Below are 22360 nucleotides of genomic sequence, written 5' to 3'. Positions count from 1 at the left end.
AGCAGAAGAATAACACAAACACAGAAACTGTAGTCTTTGTGGAGTTTAATTCTCTGTATCGTCCTACTACAACTCGGCAGGAAATTGTTCTACAATTACATAGGTACTGGTGGTGATAATGGAAGAGCACACAAAACAGGTCACAGCAACCTAATTATTTAAAGTCGCAGTGACCTGCTTACATTAAGTTTGTGACCAAGTTTAGCCATAATAATGCATTAGTAGTTTCAAAACTGTAGTAACTCACTCTAAACATTGAGCTAAAGAGAAGTAGCTTCAATTTATAGCAAGTTCCAATAACTTGGTCAAGCAAAGTAGGTGATCCAATAGTGTCACTGTGACCTAGTTGCAAGTTACTGTGACCTACATTTCATTATAATAAGTAATAATAACTTAGTTTGACGATGTCATGGTGATCTATTTTTGGTCATTGTAATGCAGCACTCTTGATTGTCATGTGACTTCACACAGGTCACAAAGTCTTAATTGTGATGATGATGCTAAAACAATTCATGATAACTATGTGAGTTACCTAGACAGGATGTTTGGAACAATTTTTGATTCATTATGTATCCTAAAGATTGTTCCAGTTGGCATTTTATTGGTGGATGACAACAAATGATATACATGACTTTTAAATACAAGGTAGATCTGTCATACAAACCCTACTGTATTTTTGGTAAACATTTCAAAAGGTTTGAATGAACTATTGGACACAATATTTGCTAGCATTTCTTGAAAATTTGCCTCCTTACAGTAGTCACAATGTATGTAGTGATTTTTTTTTACAATATGAACAACCATCTATTGTAAGGAGGCTATTTCTGTAAGGAGTTGTTTCTAGATTTCAAAGGATGAACAATACACACGGGTGTTAAATGTACTTTTATACAACTATTTTTCAAATACTCTGTAGTGTCATCAATGATTTGTGCATTCTTACAGCATTCTTCACACAGAAATATCAATGAAATTTAGATTAAAAAGGAATATAAGACAATCTGATTGGTCAAATTGTTCAACTTATTATAATTACTTTTTTTGTAACAGACAGTACACTGATCAAGACTTGATTTTCAAATTTCACCCACATTTTGATGGTTTTAATTTCACCTTAAAAAGATGCTGCTTGATGTATTTAGGTAGTTACAAAATGATATACGTGACCTTGAAATCAGCCGGATTGCGAAATGGAAATAAATGGTGAAGGAAATTGATTTCACACTTACAACAGAAAAATCCAGCTCTCTGATATGGCACCACCTGTATATATTTTAACAAACCTTTCACATAACTCTCAAAAATATGTATCAAACAACATTTTTGTTTTTTTTTGCTCTTTTTTGAGTACAAAATTGAAATGATTTAATAAAAAAAAACATTAGAACCATTTCATTTACAGTGTATAAGCCTATCTCACTGTTTTTTCTTTTTTAGGTTTTCCAACCAACTTTACAGTCTGACTGTTTAAGTAAAATGTTCGACTATATGAAATGAGATTCTAAATATCTATATTATATATTATGTGCTTTTAATACAAATCTTCACAAAATGGTTTAACTTAGACAAGAGAGAGTAATGACAACATATTTTCTCCATAAATTATACATATTTTTATATCTATTACGGTAAATAAAGCTACATTCAAAATTAGGAAATGGACAATAAAAATTTCAATAATTTTTTTTTTATCTCAGTCACACTAAATACACAATCATTAAGATCAAAATCTAGGTTTTCAACAAACTTACACTAAATGTCAAAAACAATAAACATGTATACAAAATAATCAATATACATTGTTTACTTCATTAAAATCATTGAATTAATATGATATCAATAATGAATTTACTGATACGAGATATAATACTGCAAAATAAAAGATAAAACTTTTCTCCTCTCTAAACAAATCATCACAAAATCAACACACGATATAGTTGATGAGTATTGCACAAACTGGGTTTGACCTTTTGGAAAGATCTTACACATAAAAAACCAATAATAACAGGTGTGGGGACTTAATGCGTAGAAATGAAGCATGGCGAACATCATATTTATACATGTATATACAATGTGTATGTTTTTAGAGACAAGAAAAAGTCAAACAGCTACAACCGGTAGCCCATCTCCAAATGGTAACAATGACGTATTTACAAACTCTGTCTGGGAAAAGCTTGCTGATTCAGAGATTATTTTCAGCATCAATATGCCATTGTTTTCATCAAAATGGAAAACAATTTCAGATTTCACAACCAAGATGGGATATGATTGAGAAGATATTATGAATATCTTATTTTTAATCTCAAAATTATTTCCATCTACACAGGACAATTTTAATGTTAAATCTACAGTCAAGCCTGCCCTAGCGACCAGTATATAGTGACCCCCTGTCTATAACTATATAATTGAAAATGGCTGTACATGTATAAAAAACTTTCTATTTTACGGTAAACTCTGAAATTGCAGATGGCAGACCCTGCTAGTGGACTTTTAGTCCCTGAGGTTTGCCGTAAACTGCATGCCACATTTTATATAATTAGAACAGTGGTACTGATCAGAGTATCCACAAGTACTGTAGGTTCTAAATTAATCTGATGTCAGAAAGTAATGAAATTGATTGAATTAGAGAGCTAGAGCAACTCTCCCATCCTCTCATCTAGATTTTAAATTTTTTACGATAATTTTAGTTTTCCTCTAAGTCTTCAAAATGTATACCCTTAGCATCGTTGACAGGTACTATGAGGACAAAACAGCTGTACAATGCACTTAATTATCTAGCTCTACTGTATCATATTCTAAACTTGTATTGAAACTTGTGTTCATTTTTGTGTCTTTTGCAGTTTAAGTGTATAATTTTTATTTATTATTTTGAAAAATACATTTTATATCACAATATAAATCCATAGGAGAAATGATGTCCTGACTATAATATACAGTCTATGATGTACAATTTCTGTACACCTGTTTATGGTAGGATTGCGAGTGGTGATAAATGGGTATTTGGCAGTGAGGAATATGTCCTAATCTGATCACAAACCAAACTCACACAAAAACTGTAATTAGAGTATATCTCAATCCCTTTGTCAACCTTACAGTGTATATCACATTGACTTCGTAAGTCTATGAAAAACTTTAGCAGGTTTAAATAAATTTGTCAGAATTTTAGTGATAATTTTTAACCTATAAATGTCTAATAGCATAAAGTCCTTGATAAAGATTTTCACGTGTGAGCAGGTATTCCATATATATTGTAACTGTTTAAATGGAGTAGTATACATCTCTGTTCTCAATATCAATCTGTTTTATACAGGAGATTTTTAACAAAAAGTAAGCATATGTAGATTAAAGTCATGGCAAGTAAAACTCCTACGTTGGCTTACAAACAATTGCACAAAAAAACCTTTCATTTAAATACTGTACTACCTTTCAAACACAGATTTCCATAAAAAGCAGCAAAAAAAAATAATAATCACTGAAAAGAATTTAAACAATTTTAAGACCTCAGATTGACGTGAAGCCAGTAGTGAAGTATTTGTCAAACACTTTAATAATGTGCTGTCAATAGTTTTTATTTTAAGAATAATTCAACAAAAGACTTAAAAGAATATTCTCATTATTTACTAACAGTCAGAAACATTTGACATATAGAATGTTGTTGATAGTTATTTGTGAATTGAAAAACTATTTCTTAGCAGACTTTAACTAAGTTTCACAAATCACTACGACAGATTTTAACATTATCAAAATGAAATAAAGATGTCATTTAAATTTTGAAAATACTTTAAAGAACATCAAAACAAATTTGTGTATAATTAATAAATGTAAATAGTTCTGTAAGAGCACAGAAAAAAATGTAAACAAACTATTTTAGCAGATCCATTAGTCAAGCACGTACATACACATATTATACAGCACCGGCAACAACACATTGTAAGAGTTGTCCTCCCTTGTTGTAAAATTTACCTACGTAACATTATGCTACTGTGGGGTCCATAGGCAAAGCCTCTAGTGCACTATCCAGGGCACTATGTCTCCTACTGTCGGTGTCAGAATCATTCTGGTCAAACAACAACTGGATCTCCTTCTGAGGCCCCATAAGACTGTTAGGTCTTTGTGCTACATTTAAACAATTTCTATTTTTAGGTTTTGATTTGGCAAGAATTGCCTGGGGTATTGACTCCAGACTACAGTCTATGCATGGTGCACTGCCAAACTGCACTTGGTCCTGTTTACCTAAAGGACAGGGATCTGGGAACGAGTCAGAAGGAGGTGGTATTCCCGGGGGTAATGAATCTGCTTTAGCTAGAAAACCGTATCGAGGCTGTTTGATGTTTGTTGGAACTGGGCTTCTTTCAAAAGTACCAGCATCTATTCTTGGCAACTCCTGTAAAAGTCTATGTAAATCTTCATTTTCTATACCTGTTTCCTGTAACTTTTTGGCAGGTACCAATTTGATTTGGTTTGGCCCTGTGCGGATCACAGCACTATATGATGGAGGTGAGGCAGACCCAGATCTCGACTGCGTATGTGACATCCCATCAATGCTGTTTCCTTCTGCAGGGTCATGTTCACTGCCATAACCTGAACTTTTCTCATAGCCACAACGAGAGTTGGTGGTGCCGTTGTTTGAGCTACACTCGCCTGTCTGACTACCCATTGGAGTATCATTGTTGTCTCGATCCAGTGATTTCTGTGCATAGTTGAATATGTTCCGTATGTGCAGAGGACTCATTGGTGGTGGAATATTGATGTGAGGGGGTGGGGACTCGCCTGTGCAGAAATCAGGACTTTCATTGTCCCATTCATTGCGTCGGAGTATATACTTTGTCCACTGGCTGCTGAGCAGGGGGCGGTAAGTGTCGCGAGTGCTCCCACTTGTGATAGATTGTGGGGACTGTGGTGTGTGACAGTTGTTGAAGTAATGTCGGTCCCGATCTTCAGTGGAACTACTACGAACATCTTCTGAAGTAGAAGGTGACACTTGCATTGGCAGTTCATCAGGAGAAGGTGAAAGGTCAATTGTGTGTCGATCTATCTGCTGGATCAGTTCATCCAAATTTTTCATGCGTATGACCTTTGACTTTGGTGGAGATGATAGATTGGATTTCCACAGCATAGGTGGACGTTGTGCTTGATTTTGATGTATTGGGAAATCGTAACCACCAACTCCCATCATCATTTTCCTCGGTGATGAATGTACATGTCCAGGGTTCCCAGAGTTTCCAGAATTGAAATGCGGCATTGGCAGTACAAAGTCAAAACTTGAGGATTCTGCGATTTGATCGAGGGCTTCCTCCATAGAGTTCCCTGTATCAAACTTTCGGCTGAGAATTTCCTGTATTTCCTCTGCTTCATCATCATCATCCTCATCGTACATGTAACGCTCCATACTCTCTCGATCACAGGTGACATCGGAGCCACCAGTGTTTGATTCACTGCTGCGACGCTCGTCAGCCTTCCCACAATGCTTCAGAATTCCACGCTCGGGTTTGACAGCATCATTGGAAATAATGATTGGAGGTGGTGGGAGCTCACCAATGTCACTTTCTTCCTCACTAGTCAACCGTCCTTTCTTCTTTTTCTTACCCCACATCTTATCAGACCTGAAACATGTCACACCAATATGTTAGTTTTTCTTCACATTGGCTTTAGTAAAAAACAATATTTTATTGTGAAGACTAAATATGTCAGTACAATAGGAATGACCCCACTGGCAACCAAGGAGAAGTTTGGGGGATTTTAGTTATTTACATATTGGTTTTATTGGCTTGGTCTTAGAAATCAGATTGAAGTCCTTCCTGCAGAATCATTGATGAAGAATCTAAGATAAAATTTTGTCCTGCATACAGATTTTTTTACTTTTTTTGAAGGAGTTAGTCAAAGGCTTTTCCAATATTGAAGGTAAAATCTTCATGTAAATTCCTAAAGTTAAATGGCCCTTATTCTAAAATGAATTAACAGACCATAACCAAATCAGAAACATACCTCCATAACATTATCATACAACTTCATACCAAATTATAGTGGACAGGAAATATCAAAGGGATAGTGAACAAGGGTAACAAGACTACAATGTATATGCTCTAGATTATGAAACAATGGAGACACAAAAAAAAAAAAGAAAAAATTGAAGTAGTGTCTGAGGTTCATATCTAAGAAAGTTGATTGTTCACATTTGACACTATTGGATCATTTGAACTGAAAATGTCTAGTTCATGAAAACTTTCTCACTAGGTTGAGGAGGCATTACTGACCAAAATAATTATGACAGTCACCAACAGAACAAATATTTTGAAAACATGAAAACTCCTTGCTCTGGAAACCCTTGCTAGGAAAACTGGTGTCTGACAGAATGCACACCTTCTGAGTTACAAAAAAATATTTTTCAACACAAGATGATTTGTGTACACTCACTTGTAAGAAGGTAGATTTCCAAACGTAATCAGCTTGTTTCCAGCCTCTATACATTTATCCTTTTCACCTTTCTTGCCAAAAAATCCTTTCTTTTTGTGGAATAATTTCACTGGGTTTCTCCTCCTGTGTGAGAAATAAGGAAATATTGAAACATTTACATACTACCTTTATTGCAGATCCCACTTTGAAACTTGACATTTCTGATATCAGGGCGAAATGAACATTTGATCATATACAACAGGTGGAAAAAACAATTCTTAGGGCTATTTACTGATACCACATATTACAGCATGTCCTTCAATTATAGTGTCAACAGAAACAAAGCTATATCATATTTCATGCAGAATGTATGAAATGAAAAATGCCACTGGCTTGATGTAGAAATCAAGCAAAATAGAGCAAACACCATACCAGAGGTAAAATATGAAAAATCATGAAGACAGTATTTCCGATTTGAAACAATATATACAGCGAGACATAACATAACCAACACCTAACATTAAGGGCTTTCAGAAACTCACATTAAAACTTAACAGGCACAAGGCTATAAAGACATCCTATCAACATACATAACCAAAGAAGCCTATCAAAACCAGCTTCTCTCATGAGTTCAAATGTTATAATTGAATCAAATGCATGCAAAAAATAACCTTAATAACTAGAAAACATCTATAATACATGTAGGTAACTGCTTCCACAACATTGCAAACAAGAGTCATCTGATACCGTGTAAAATTCAATGTTATATACTACAGGGCTAGGAATCAAATCTGTTTGGAGGTTTTCAATATTACGACATTGACTTGAAACACACAGGACAGGATGGAGGGAAAGACTGACCTACCTGGATATGGGTGAAACAATATTACCCCCCTCATCTCTCCCCCACGTAAAATGCTGAAAATGTCTATGTAGTATATAGTAATTCACCTGTAGCAGACAAATGTCATGGTTAGAAGAAAAACTAGACCTCCGACCACAGAGGCTAGAATGATGATGAGCCATACTGAAGAGAAGCCATTGTCCTCCGGAACAAGAGCGGCCACAGAGCTCTCGGTGTTGATAGTTGTGGCCTCATGTATCTCTATAGGAATCACAAGGATTTCCGGAGTTGTTGTGGGGGTCGTCGGCATGGGTGTGGTAGCCATGATTCCAGTTGTCACAGTAATGTTGACCTTCACAGAACAGTCAAGGTCATCCCATCCTTCATCACAGAAACATGAGTTGTCCTTCGTACAAACCTTCATTCAAAGCAAATTCATACATATTTGTCAGTTTTTGATTTTTGCATTTCCCTCAGCACAAGACATCCACAAAATCTGAAGTGTTATAAGAATTGTAAATGTAAAATTGAATTCATGAGTGTGAGCAGATTCAGGTCAATCTATTTGTAACAGAACAACCTACGCTCACAAAAACTGCCTTACATGTGGTACCTTCTAGTCCACACTGGTTTTAACTCTCCTCACAAATACTGTGTAAATCCACACATGAATTATCACTGTTCAATCAGTCTGTTAAAGAGCACCTGACAAATATATGACAGATGGCACACCATGATAATATCATTAAACCTGTCTCAATATTTAGTTAACACAGGTAAAATATTGTCCTCATTAATATTTCTATATAAAGTAACAGGCCCCTTGGGGTCTTTCTGACCCTTCACAGCCAGTACTGTAAGATACACTGACATGGTGCATTACCTGGGGTAGGGAAGTGACAAAACTTGTAGGGCTACTTTAAACACAGGACAATTAATTATAACAACTGTCATTAGAGATTACAACCTGATTTATTTAATTCCATAATTTGTCTGACTCATTTTAAATGACTAGAAATATTATAATATTGATTTTGATATTTTTTCTCTTCTTTTTATCTAATAATTATCAATAGAAAACAATTAAAGTTGACTTCAAAGATTTTGTTCTTCATGTTTATTTCTTTTATCTCATTTTTTCAAAATTCTTTGACAAAGTCAATTGAAATTCAGTTGACCTGCAGCTTTTCACTTTAGAATGGTGTTGTAAATTAAATCAGAGGAATCTGTGCATTATTCATCTTTCACTTTATTCTTAGACTTATTCAATAAAAAGAGATATTGACATAAAATGATTTCATATGTTGTTCAGAAGTGTAGATTGTCAATTTTGACAGGTTTGAGGATAGAATAACATTGTAAAATATCAATACTTTAAAAATTGAATAAAGAGGAGGGGGAATTTGAAAATGGCACAAAATATGTTCCTTTTCATCAAACTTTAGGAAAAACTGTGAAAATATGAACCATAAAAGCAAGAAGACATAAAAAAAAACTCTACAATATCTCATCTGATATCTCAATAAAAACAAAATTCTATAACTTTTTGTTGTCATATATTAACAGAATAATTCTCTTAATGATATATATATCTGAAAATATCACATATCACTTAAATCTCTTTAAGTGATGTTTGACTACTGGGATATAGGAAATTGCCTGATAAACTAAGTGAAACACACTGGTACAACACTTTTTTTATAGATTTTAAAAATAATTTAAAATCAGACTTACCCCGTGACCAGAACAGATTATATCACCCCCTGTACCAGGACATGACAGGGGAGGTAACACACTTGTGGAGACACACTGCTTGTTCATACATATGCCACCATTGCCACATTTAGTGCCATCCTGAACAAGACCAAAGTGTGGCAAGCCAATCACAGCTGGGCCGTGGATCACCCTGGCAACACAAGAATTTATTGTCAAACTATTTCTGATAATTTCAGAATACAGGCAGTTCTTCTGAAATAAACATCCCTTGGGGCCTAAACTTTAAACAAATGTTTTACAATTTAAGTACAGATTTTTAAGTACAGATTTTTAAGTACAGATTTTTAAATACAGAAGAACCGACCAGTTAATTTTAAAATTTCCCGACATTTTTTAAGGTATAAGCATGGGTATGGACAGGATTTATTTATTTCTTGAGATTTCATTTACATACTTACTTGCAGTCATACTCTATGTCATCGAATCTGAAGGTGGTTTTGGAGAAACTTCTGTCTGAGCCGAGGAGGGGGACTGTGGTGCCTCCCTGGCAGTGTAACAACCCACATTGTATGTTCCTGTTAATATAAAATAGATGTTTGATCTGAAAGTTTCAATAATTTAGGCCATTAACAACACAGAGGAGACCCTGAAGGACGAAATAGTTGTATAATGCAATCTTATTCATTATTTGGTTCCATTGAATCTAATTCTAAATTTGTATGGAAATGTTCTATTCACTTGTGTGTCTTTGTACAATCTTTATTCTGTCAACAATAAGATAAATCCATTATAAACACACTAATTTAGTACTAAACAGGTATTCTTAATGTATAAGCTGTCAGACTTCAGTTTCAGTTTTAAATTTTTTTTAAAAAAAGTCTTCGGCGCAGAATAAGTATATTCTCTTGATTTAAGGGGAGACATGAAATTTCAGAGTAATATATTTTTTTAATCATTTTGCTTTCACTGGATTGTTTTTTTTTCAAACAGATTTTGTAAGCGAAAAACTCAAACATTATTAAAAAAATGTTTTAGTTTTCAATCTGTTTGATACTTACTCAGGTAAACATTTAGCAAAGGATCCTGTGCGATTATTTTTCCCACAATGTCCATTAAAGTTTCCGGTTGGATTGAACCGCTCAAAACACTGGTAATCTGCTCCTGTTGCCTCTATTAAGAAACATATATTTGTGATGTGTGTAAAACAGACTTATATGGAATCTCTACAATGTTTTGCCATAATCTTTGAAAATTTACCAAAATGTAAAACAAAATTGAGGAACACAACCATAACCTTTATTTGTGTTGAATTTCAATATCCCACTATACTGCAGATCCTTTGTTTTAAAATCCTCTTCATTCAGAACAGGGAGTGAATTCTAGCTTTAGTTTTAGATAACGGTTATCAAGAAATCTGCTAAATCATGCACATCCTAATAGCGCCATAAGTATACCCTACCTTAACATATTAGTTTGCCAAAAGACGATCTATATGAACAAAATCTTTTGAACTGAAGTTTTGAACACATGCAATTCAGCTGAAAAATGTTGAACAAATGATTTAGATCAAGGCTCTAAGTACAAATTATACAAATTGTTATATTCTTAATTGTCCTAAAAAGAGCCCAATAATTTCTGTGTTAGCTATGCTAATAAATGTTAACACCATTCATTTCTGTGAGAGTTTTATTTTCCATAATCAATACAAAAAAAATGTCCTCAAAGTGACAGTTATAACTAACAGGTAATTTTGGTATTTAGTGAATTTCTTGAGAATGTAACATTATACAACAAAATCATGTGCAAACCAAAAACTAAGTTTATTTCAAAATCCAGGAAAGTATGTAAATTTTACAGGTGAGTAGAATGAAAACCCTGTTTAATAAAAGAATTCAGCTTCCTATGGTCATCACATATACATGCGTATATATTTAACAACATGCAGTTGCTTGTTACACTCAAAAGTCTTCCTCTCAAAACCTGTTGGTGATAAATAGGGAACACTTACCTGTACCCCAGATGTGCTGACACTGCTGGGTAAGGGTAGGACAGATACCACCGACACAGTAACCTTCACCATTACCACATGGATGTCCATCCTGCACATAGTTGTTAGCAGAACACTGCAAAGGGAGATAATTCATACATGTATTTCAGTGCCAAACTTTAATTCTATACTACCTAGGGAACCTTTTACAACAAAACATGTACTACCATAAAAAAAATCATTGAATATGTATATTTGACAGTCAGGGGAAACAATTTTTCAATTTTTGTTTTTTTCCTTTTAAATTTTTTTTTATTTCCAATGGCAATCCATTTGTTTCCATTCAACAAATCAATAAATTCATTGGTGGTTGTCTATTTGTGTTTTTTTAAATTTTAAAACTGTATGAGTTCTCTAAACACAAGATTGTCCTGGATTTGAGAAAGCTATCTATCAAATCAGATGAAAAGTACTGCACCTCTCCACTGTCTCCAGTACAAAGCTCTGGGACATCACATTCGGTGGACCTCTCCCGACACACGTAGTTCTTAGCCATGAACTAAAAATCAACAATACAAAATCATCATTGCACATACAAGAAAATCGCTGACACATCATAGAGAATCATCCTTTTGACGATTCATAATTTTGAGAAGTGAACTTTAAATATGCATCATGGTACATTAATCTTTTCATATAAGTTTGACCCAAGATCAATATTTTGTGACATATGTTTCCACAAAACTCTACAAAATAACAAGCATCCCCCTTTTCCTCCTAAAATGATTTCCTGTAGCATCATGGATGAAAAAGATGCCTAAAGTTGATGATAAAATAACACAGGCTTATCAAATACTGTTGTTCTACTTACAGTGCAGTTATGACAGCAGGCACCAGTACGACACTGTGCCCAAGTCTTAAGGAGACATGTATGAGGGTCACAACAGGGGTCAATCTTCTCACATTCCTCTACTCCTCCACAGTCACACTCTTCCCCACGTTCTATGTACATGTTACCACAGGTCTGGGTAAACGTCTCCTGTAGATTACCAAACATTTGTTAGTGGAGGTAACTTTACATGTTACAAGTATGGGTAAAGGGATCCTGTGAACACAAAGCATTTGTCAGGGGAGATAATTTTACATGTAACCATACTTCTGGGTAAATGTCCAAAGTGAACACAAACCACTTGCTGGGGAAGTAACTCGAAATGTTACCACATGTTAGGTAAAGATCTCTATTAGAACACAAAACATTTGTTTGGGAAGGAAACTCTACACTTTACCATAAATCTTTTTCAATGTCTCCTGTAGAACAACACAAAACATATGATAGGGGAGGTAACTCTATATATTACCACCAGTCTCAGTAAAGGCATCTCTTTATTTTACCACATGTCTGGAGTATCCTGTGACACAAAAAAAGGAAAAATGTTGAGGGGACATAAATTCTTTTTTTTTTTTGTATTACCACATGTCTGTCAATTCAGAACCAGTTCTGAATCACAAGCTGTCACTACATACTGTTTTATCATTATATCATTGCCTTAGTCTGTCATGAATTACCTTCTGATTATCAGGAGCCAAACACGATGCTATATCCATATTCAGGGCGACATCAAGGTCAGACAAACTGCAGGATGAGAACTGGCGTGAGTGGATACTCGTCTTAGACCTAAAACAATAATGTATTAAAAGCTACAAAATTAAGTAAATTAAGTTATCTCTTAAAGCATAATCCCGATAAACATAAATCTTTTTTGTGTCGTTGTAGGTAAGACTTTGCTGTGATTACAATAGCATTTTATTCTCTTATTGATTCAGTCATCATTCTAGAATACAAATATTATACAGCAACTTCATGTATTTAAAATGTAAATAAAAGTATTTTACTTACAGAACAGATGTAGACATGATACAACCAAAGTCATCCTCACAGTCACACCCTCCTGTAAACAGAGGTTGAATAGGTCATACAAAGGTCATACCCATACAAAACTCAACACTGCATAGTTATTTTATTTCTCATGTCTAAGATATTGTGCTTTTAATAAATAACTTATCTTAGGGGATTTCATTTTGCAAACCATAAAATGTCTGTTTTTGGAAAACCTTGTGAAGACCTCCGAGTGACAAATACAAGTAGCTGTAAACATGCCATATTATTACTCAAAATATTTCTATCTGGACTTTTTCAACAAAATCACACCTATGAAATGATGAAAAATGTTTCCAATTATGTTTAATTCATATTTGAAAATTTTCACGAACCAATGATTACCTCTGATTAACCACTAAACAACTGGGACCAGATATCAGTCTGGAGATGTAATTGTGCATTTTTAGGCCAATTATGTATTATATTAATTATGCTTAATAATCATTTCATTTCATTATATGTCATTGGCTAAGTTATTATCATGGGAATAAGGCACACATGTAAACTTAACAAAATAACACCCCACGTGAATATCAGCAACCTTATATAGTAACCTGCTATATTGTGCAACAAGTTAGTTGACACATCAGTACATATAGAGGTATATACACAAGACTGTATAAGTTGTCAAAGTCTAGTCATGTAATGATCCATAACCAAGGTCAATACTAAAGTCCATGTCGACACCTTTCTCTTGTTTCTGTGTAATACTGGTCCATCCAGTATACCCAGGTTGGCTATTCTTGTGAGATATACACACCCACCCATGCAATACAAATAGTTATTTGTAGTGACTATTTTTGTTTTGTTTTATTTTTCTAAGGCACACTTGACCAAATCTAGCTATGGAGAATTCATTTTCTATGTCAACTTGTCGATTAATTGAATTATGAAAAATATGATTTTTGTGTAATAAGGCATCAGTGTCAATGTCTGAAGATAATAATATTTCAATATTTTAGAGTGAGAAATGAGAGAAAAACATTCTTTCATATATGTGGGTGCAGGATGGGATATTTATCCATGAGGTCACAAATTGTGGTAAAACCTACTGCAAAGCCTTAGGTTTTACAGCATTTTATGACCTCTCCTACACTCCCAAACATGAAAAAGACTTATGCTACAAAAGGCTGTATAGAGGTCAACACGGAAACCAATATACATGTTGATTTATCAGTCTATATATAGGTCAACATAGATACCAATATATATGTTGATTTATTGGTCTGTATAGAGGTCAACATAGATACCAATATATATGTTGATTTATTGTTCTGTATATAGGTCAACATAGATACCAATATATATATGTTGATTTATTGGTTTGTATAGAGGTCAACATATATATCTATATAGAGGTCAACATAGATACCAACATACTGGGTACATGTTGATTTATATCTATATAGAGGTCAACATATATATCTATATAGAGGTCAACATAGATACCAACATACTGGGTACATGTTGATTTATATCTATATAGAGGTCAACATATATATCTATATAGAGGTCAACATAGATACCAACATACCGGGTACATGTTGATTTATATCTATATAGAGGTCAACATAGATACATGTTGATTTATTGGTCTGTATAGAGGTCAACACATATATCTATATAGAGGTCAACATATATATCTATAAAGAAGTCAACATAGATACCAACATACATATTGATTTATTGGTCTATATAGAGGTCAACAAAAAGTTCACAATAAAATCTGTAAAGAAAGTCAGTAGATGCATTAGAAATGAATTAAGACAGAGGATGATATCACCATAGAAGCCAGACATGATTGACTTAAAGTGCATGTGAGTCTGACTATGAAGGAAACAGACATGTTTACAGATACAACACATTCATTCCTGTTTTGCATGCAGTTTTTTATAGAGCTTAATGAAAAGAGCAGATTTATCACAGACAATAGTTTCTGCAAGGCAATATTTCTACAGATGTTCTTTAAAGAAAGATATCTTCAGAAAGATTTTCTTTTTGGCAGAAATGATATCCTCAGATTTTCCTTTAGGCAGAAATGATAAGGCTGGTGCACACTTCTTAAAGTATCCCACCAAAATGGACTCAGAAAGAAACATTGCTAAGTGATTTTTGAGACTCGGGTATTTGAATCCTGGACTCATGATTTTCCAGTAGGTTTAACTCAAACTTGGAGGACCCACTATATTCCTTAGTAATGGGACTCAACAAAATTTTGAAATGATTTTTTATAGATTCTTCTAAAAAAATCTTTAAACAAAAATGATTTCTTACACAGCATATTTAGCAAAATAAAGACATGTTTTTATAGCATCGTACAGTGATATAATTTCACATGCCAATAAAATAGATAAAAAATTTCACAAGACAAAATTACAAAATATGAAGTTTAAAATAAATGGCACTAGAAAATATCAGAAATCAAAACAAAATACAGTTTTATGAGAAAATGTGATGCAGGAACAAAAGTCAGGAGCCGACAATGTATATAGTAGTGGTTACCTGTATGATAAAGATATCGCTCCTTATCTATAGGTACAGCAAAAAACAGCACAGGTTAGTTATATGATAATGGTCAATGAATGAAACACAACAAACTGTATGTATTAATAAATGGCCAATACTGTTAAACCATACACATATCCTTACAGTAGAAATTACATCACATTTTACACTATATCATATCAACAATATCATGCAGTACTGTTGCAATGTTTTAATCATATTGTCTTTACCCTCCTTTACACTTGTGCCCTAGCAGACACTGGCCTGTTTTAAATAGGCTGACACATTGTCAGTATAGACAAAATGAGAATATCAGGTATCTTACTGTGAAATCTTATATTTCAGAGGGGCTCAATTTTCATGGTTTTTGAAAAATTCATTTTTTCATCAATGTTTGATTTCATGGATGAATGTTGACCAATATAAATGAATTTACAATAATTATAACAGTTTGTGTACTTATGAATTCAAAGATCAAAAGTAACCACAAAATCACTGAAAATAAACCCCCACCAAAATAAATGATTTCACAGTATGTTGGAAGGAAAGCAGAATGCTGGGGCTGTCACTGTTCATTAAGTTAAGTAATGCACACTGCATGTCTTTTACTTGCAATAAAAGCAACAATTATTGAAGTATAAAATAAACTGCAAATCAATGTTTTATTTCTAGATACATATTCAATTTTTTAGTAAATTTGTAACTGTTAATAATATACACTGACGTTAGTCTATGTATAACTATATGTATATCCACCAAGGTTAAAATACTCACCGTCTTCATCGTGTTTAATCCCAAGTGTGTGACCTATCATGTGTGACAGGATAGTCGCGACTTGCTGAGGCTGGAACACATTCTTCATCTGTAAAGTAGTTATAGAAGTGCATATATTGAACTGAATGATAATGACAAATAACATCTTAAAGCGATTATGAATTCTTTGAAATTTTGAAAGAAAAGAAAGCAAATCAATTTCAGTTTTTTAAAAATATTTTTATGTCTACTGAACACATGCTTTTGTATGGTGTTAAATTTATGTGGATGGGGAAAATTTGAAGTGCACTGTTTTTGAGAAGCATTTCTGATATCCATTTTTCTTGATGGAATGTTCAGAATCATCATTTTTTCAATTATCTTTAAACAAAGTCCAATGGATGGTAATTTTCCTTTAAGAAAGAATCACCAGCTTACCAAAACAATCTGGGGTAAAAATTTCGCCATAAAACAAAGTTGTGAAAATATGAAAATATGCAATACATACATATTAAATGCAAACAGTTACTTTATACTTTCAGATTTTTCACTACACTTATCTCAACACCTACCAGATTTATAGTCTAGGGAAGGTTTAGGGTAGCGTATACGAACCTTATTGATGCCGACGGCCCGTTTTGTACACACAGAGTCCGGAATGGCCATACCTATAGAGTTGTCCTCTAAATCCTCGCCACTGTGAATAAAACCAACCAACATTCCTGTTACTTTTATATAAACACCGACAGAGTACCAAATTAAAACCTGCTATAAACTGATTTCACCTAAACATCCCCTCTGACTTCAGTCAGGGATTGAGCTTATTACAGTCAATGAAATACCATTTGCATTCAACTAAAACAAAACAGACGAGGGTCGGCTTATTACCAGACATATATCATTAGACAACTTTATGAAAATGTCTTTTGTAAGACTTACACTAGAAGGTGTGCTGCATCATGTTCTATCTGTGAGAGTTCTCTCCCCTTGTATAGCAGGATCTGATCCAGGTTTTTCCGGAGACTAGGTGTAATATCTATTTTGTCTCCCTGGTTCCAATGTTCAAGATAAACAATCGGTGTCCTCATCCCTATTTCCTTGTAATACTAGAAATATGAAATACAGAGGATACAAAAATGAGTACAGGATACAGTAACCCTAGGAAATCAAAAATATGGTATAGTAAAGGGATGTATACTAATCTTAATTTGTAACTTAATTTACCAAGCAATGAAAAAGCAATTATGGAGCTGGTCTACCTATTGAAAAGAACAAAATGTTCTGAAGAAAGTTTAACTTAAGAAAGACTAGACTTGTCCCCCCACCACTGGAATGGTTATACCTGATATCAACAGCTCAACATGGCAAAATGTTTGTTTGAATATATTGAATATATTGATGACAAGTACTCAGATTTTTTCTCCCTTAAACCATCATCAAAGCAAAACTACTGGGAAACTTCCTATCTACTACATTAGCAATGATCGTGGTGAATGAAAAGTACTTACCAAATCGACAATATTGGCTATCTGTATAGTATAAGTGACCATCTCGCTGAAACTGAAGTTTAGCTGGTTGCACTGGAATACAAAAGAATTAGACAGTTGAGGCTAATCAGGAAATACATTGTAATGACAATAAGCATTGTATTAATTTGCATTTGAATGGATTATAAAAATATTCAGATTAAAACAAACAAATAGTCTTCTACACAAAGCTCTAGTCTACAGCAGTAATCCCACTTGCTAGTCAAGTCAACTGCTTCCAATTATTTCATAATACTGCAAGGTTTCAAGCACACCATATACAAATAATTTTGATAATTTAGAGTTATTTCCCTTGATTTCAAATGGCAGGAAACATTCTTTCTTAAGTTTACACTTCCACACATAACAAATGCGTTACTGGTTGAGTGATCAATCTGCTTACGTGTCCCAAGTCCTGTATGGGTAGAATTTTCATGAGACTTGTAGATTTTTAAAATACTGAATTTTTTCAATGTGGGACTCAACAAGAAAGATGAAAAGGACTCATGAAAATCATCAGTAGATTGATCCCTGTGGTTGGATTTATTCTGGAAATCTTTTGTAAAGGAGATCCATTCATACTTATAAGGTAGCATACACTCCTGTATATCCTTAATTGTTTAACTTACTGTGGCATGATCTACAAGGAGAGCTAACTTCATCATCTTATCTGTCACAATACTAGCAGGGTCTTGTGGGTCACTTTGCTGGCTTGATTGCTGTAAAAACAGAAGAAAGAAAATTTACTTTGTTTAGAAGGCTGTGAAAATTTTGCTTAAATACTGTATCTGCAACATATACAACTAAGGACAAGGACAGCCAAGGACATGGGCAGTCAAAGACATGGGCAGCCAAGGACATGCAAAGCCAAGGACATGGGCAGTCAAGGACAAGGACAGCCAAGGACAAGGACAGCCAAGGACATGTACAGCCAAAGACATGGACAGCCAAGGACATGTACAGCCAAGGACATATACAGCCAAGGACAAGGACAGCCAAGGACATGCACAGCCAAGGACATGGACAGTCAAGGACAAGAACAGCCAAGGACCAGGACAGCCAAGGACATGCAATGTCAAGGACATGGACAGTCAAGGACAAGGACAGCCAAGGACATGTACAGCCAAGGACAAGGACAGCCAAGGACATGCACAGCCAAGGACGTGCACAGTCAAGGACAAGGACAGCCAAGGACATGTACAGCCAAGGACATGTACAGCCAAGAACAAGGACAGTCAAGGACATGTATAGCCAAGGACAAGGACAGTCAAGGACATGTACAGCCAAGGACAAGGACAGCCAATGACAAGGTCAGCCAAGGACAAGGACAGCCAAGGATATGCACAGCCAAGGACATGGACAGTCAAGGACATGCACAGCCAAGGACATGGACAGTCAAGGACAAGGACAGCCAAGGACATGCACAGCCAAGGACATGTACAGCCAAGAACAAGGACAGTCAAGGACATGTACGGCCAAGGACAAGGACAGCCAAGGACAAGGTCAGCCAAGGACAAGGACAGCCAAGGACATGTACAGCCAAGGACAAGGAAAGTCAAGGACATTTACAGCCAAGGACAAGGACAGCCAAGGACAAGTTCAGCCAAGGACATGCACAGCCAAGGATATGCACAGCCAAGGACATGGACAGTCAAAGACAAGGACAGCCAAGGACATGAGCCAAGGACATGTACAGTCAAGGACAAGGATAGCCAAGGACATGCACAGCCAAGGACAAGGACAGCCAAGGACATGCACAGCCAAGGACAAGCACAGCCAAGGACAAGCACAGCCAAGGACATGCAAAGCCAAGGACAAGGACAGCCAAGGACATGTACAGACAAGGACATGTACAGCCAAGGACAAGGACAGCCAAGGACATGCAAAGCCAAGGACAAGGACAGCCAAGGACATGTACAGCCAAGGATATATAGCAAGTCAACCACAATGACATGGACGTGGACAATAAAATTGCATGATCTAGCTAGGCAACAGTAATTCTAATAGTTCTGATATTCTACAACAGCCAATAAAATACATTAAGGGAAACCCCAAACACAATTTTTCTTTCTGGCTTCCCGACAGCCAGACGGTTTATACCATCCTGTGTACTTACAAGTGCCCTATACTGCAGTACAAATAGATTTGGTATCATACATCATTATCACTTCAGTTCTATAAATCACATTCACCATAGCTTGATGTTCTTAATACTACGACATGAGACAAATGTATCACTGGAAATGATCAAATGGGCTTTTCAAAATACACACAACACACCAGCACTGAATTTATATAAAAAAAAAACATCAGATGTTCTTTCAAGTACATGAAACAAGTCTTTTAGCATTGCATCAAACATTTTTTAAAAAAATGAAAAAGCAAGCATTGAATTTTATATGAAACAGTATTTGAGCTACAATACTCCATAAACCACCAAGGATTGTAGTTTATAAATGTAGATGAACAAAATATAGTATAATGATACAACGATTAATGGAAGTGTATCTACACTAGTCTAGAAACATTTCTAAAACCAGTGTAATTCATCTCTTCAGTTTTCTTTTCTCCCTCTTCATGTTAATTCAGTTGTTGAGCATATGTCTCCAGTCAATCTGGCTCAATCATAGAGAAAGAGAAAGACAGAAAGACAAAGAGACAGAGAGACAGAGAGAGATAGACAGAGAGAGACACACACAGAGAGAAAGACAGAGAGACAGACAGAAAGACATAGACAGAGACAGACAGAGAGACAGAGAGAGATAGACAGAGAGAGACACACACAGAGAGAAAGACAGAGAGACAGACAGAAAGACAGAGACAGAGAGAGAGAAAGACAGAGAGACAGACAGAAAGACAGAGACAGAGAGAGACAGAGAGACAGAGAGAGATAGACAGAGAGAGACACACACAGAGAGAAAGACAGAGAGACAGACAGAAAGACAGAGACAGAGAGAGACAGAGAGAGATAGACAGAGAGAGACACACACAGAGAGAAAGACAGAGAGACAGTCAGAAAGACAGAGACAGAGAGAGACAGAGAGACAAAGAGACAGAGAGAGATAGACAGAGAGACACACACAGAGAGAAAGACAGAGAGACAGACAGAAATTCAGAGACAGACACAGAGACAAAGAGAGAGAGAGAGAAAAAAAAAAAAAGAGAGAGAGTGAGAGAAAGAAAAAATCCACCTGTAATTTTGAATTTACATTTTCAAAAGGAATGGACTCATAAATGATCCTGAATAATTTTCGCCAAATTAAAAGTGATGCAGTATTCATTCAGTGAGAAAATGCCTTAATAATGGCTAGTTCAAGAGGTTGATTTACTATAAAACAAAAAACAAAATGTGAAATAAAAAACTGATGCTTCAAGCTCTATAACAATCTTCCAGAGACAATGTATTGGATTTTAATTATAACACTAAAGACTCTTTGCCCTGTGGGATCTTACACACGGAAAACTGTCCATCAGTTAACAGCACAGGGAATGTTCGTGACAGAAGCAGAGAAAGTCTCATGGAGGGAAAACTTGCTGTTGATCTTGATTTTATTACAGATAACCATTACCCCTTCACTGTTCTCTGTGATTTGTAGTTTCCTCTCTGCAAGATTCTGATAGGACTGACCGATATTCTTCTTTGGTTTACGAGCCATTGTATAAATATTGATCTGGCAACATTACCTTGAAATAAAGCTTAATAAAGAATCTCCCCTATGGATAATCTTCATCAAATATCACCCTCATTTGAGCTGCTGTAGATTATCTATTGGAAATGTGGCCGCATCTCTTAGCTCTGCCTGGATCAGAAATCGGAGAATATCCGGATAGGCTATATTGTAGTATCATCCTGACTTTAATAGTTTACAGTCCAGTACATCTCACATGCTTCCTGGAAGATTCTATGTTCTAACCAAAACTCAAGAAATCTAAAGTAAAGTTGGTTAATTCAATGATTTTGAGGATTTAAGTGTTTCAGAAAAGCCTTTGTAACATGTTTAACTGATTTACAATTCTCACAAAAAATCACTTCATTGAAGAATTGTAACTTTATTTTTATTCCTTTAGGTTTGGACAATCTTCATTTCTTCTATAAATTGATGAACATTTTACAAATTACTTATTGCTAATCAAATAATAAATAATCCCATAATTTTTACTGAGTTAAACCTTCATATCATTCCCCTCTTTGTGCTAAATGTCACCTCTAGTATTGTTGTATTAAAAATACACTGCAAGAAAACTTTATTTATTATGCAATAAACAGAATCTTACATTTGTTTAGATAAAAAGATTATAAATAGAATCTTCTATTTGTTTAGTCAATAAACAGAACCTTACATTATGTTAAGACAAACAGAACATAAAGAATCTTCCATTTGTTCAATCAGTAAACCGATGCTTGTATTGATCAAAAGAAACTTGCATATTTTTCAAGAAACAGAATCTTGTACTTGTAGTCAATTCTCTTCAGATAGTTTTTAAACTTTTCACAAGTTATCAATACAGATTGCTACAGCCTTGCTAATACTAAAAAGCCATCATTTGTTTGATCAATCTCATGGAGTAGCAAATCATACCACATCCCTTTATTTTTAAATTCACAATAATTTTCTTTTGTTGTAGGACTGAAAGCCATCCTAGGTTACAATAATGCATTGAAGTTATTTGGCCTGATCAAATCTGTATTTATCTTT

General features: G+C 34.8%; 1 protein-coding gene across 1 annotated transcript in view; it reads right to left on the bottom strand.

Moving 5' to 3' along the window:
* Positions 1-3632: 3632 nt before the first annotated feature.
* LOC132559125 (disintegrin and metalloproteinase domain-containing protein unc-71-like) overlaps positions 3633-22360 on the bottom strand; it is an 85079-nt gene continuing 66351 nt past the window's right edge. Inside the window, exons 9-24 of the mRNA XM_060223732.1 lie at positions 18293-18382; positions 17646-17717; positions 17077-17243; positions 16753-16834; positions 16159-16246; positions 12838-12889; positions 12507-12615; positions 11812-11979; positions 11419-11499; positions 10962-11076; positions 10012-10123; positions 9412-9528; positions 8972-9143; positions 7345-7655; positions 6415-6537; positions 3633-5603 (exon numbers count right to left, since the gene is read on the bottom strand). Coding sequence (XP_060079715.1) covers positions 3974-5603; positions 6415-6537; positions 7345-7655; positions 8972-9143; positions 9412-9528; positions 10012-10123; positions 10962-11076; positions 11419-11499; positions 11812-11979; positions 12507-12615; positions 12838-12889; positions 16159-16246; positions 16753-16834; positions 17077-17243; positions 17646-17717; positions 18293-18382 — 3489 coding nt within the window. The 3' untranslated portion in view covers positions 3633-3973. The remainder of the gene's footprint in view (positions 5604-6414; positions 6538-7344; positions 7656-8971; positions 9144-9411; positions 9529-10011; positions 10124-10961; positions 11077-11418; positions 11500-11811; positions 11980-12506; positions 12616-12837; positions 12890-16158; positions 16247-16752; positions 16835-17076; positions 17244-17645; positions 17718-18292; positions 18383-22360) is intronic.

Source organism: Ylistrum balloti, unplaced genomic scaffold (genome assembly GCF_031769215.1).
Source record: "Ylistrum balloti isolate Yb309-2 unplaced genomic scaffold, AGI_CSIRO_Ybal_v1 Utg370858, whole genome shotgun sequence".
In the NCBI taxonomy this organism is placed as follows: Eukaryota; Metazoa; Mollusca; class Bivalvia; order Pectinida; family Pectinidae; genus Ylistrum; species Ylistrum balloti.
Note: the sequence above shows the minus strand (reverse complement) of the source record. Positions and strands in the feature narration are given on the sequence as shown.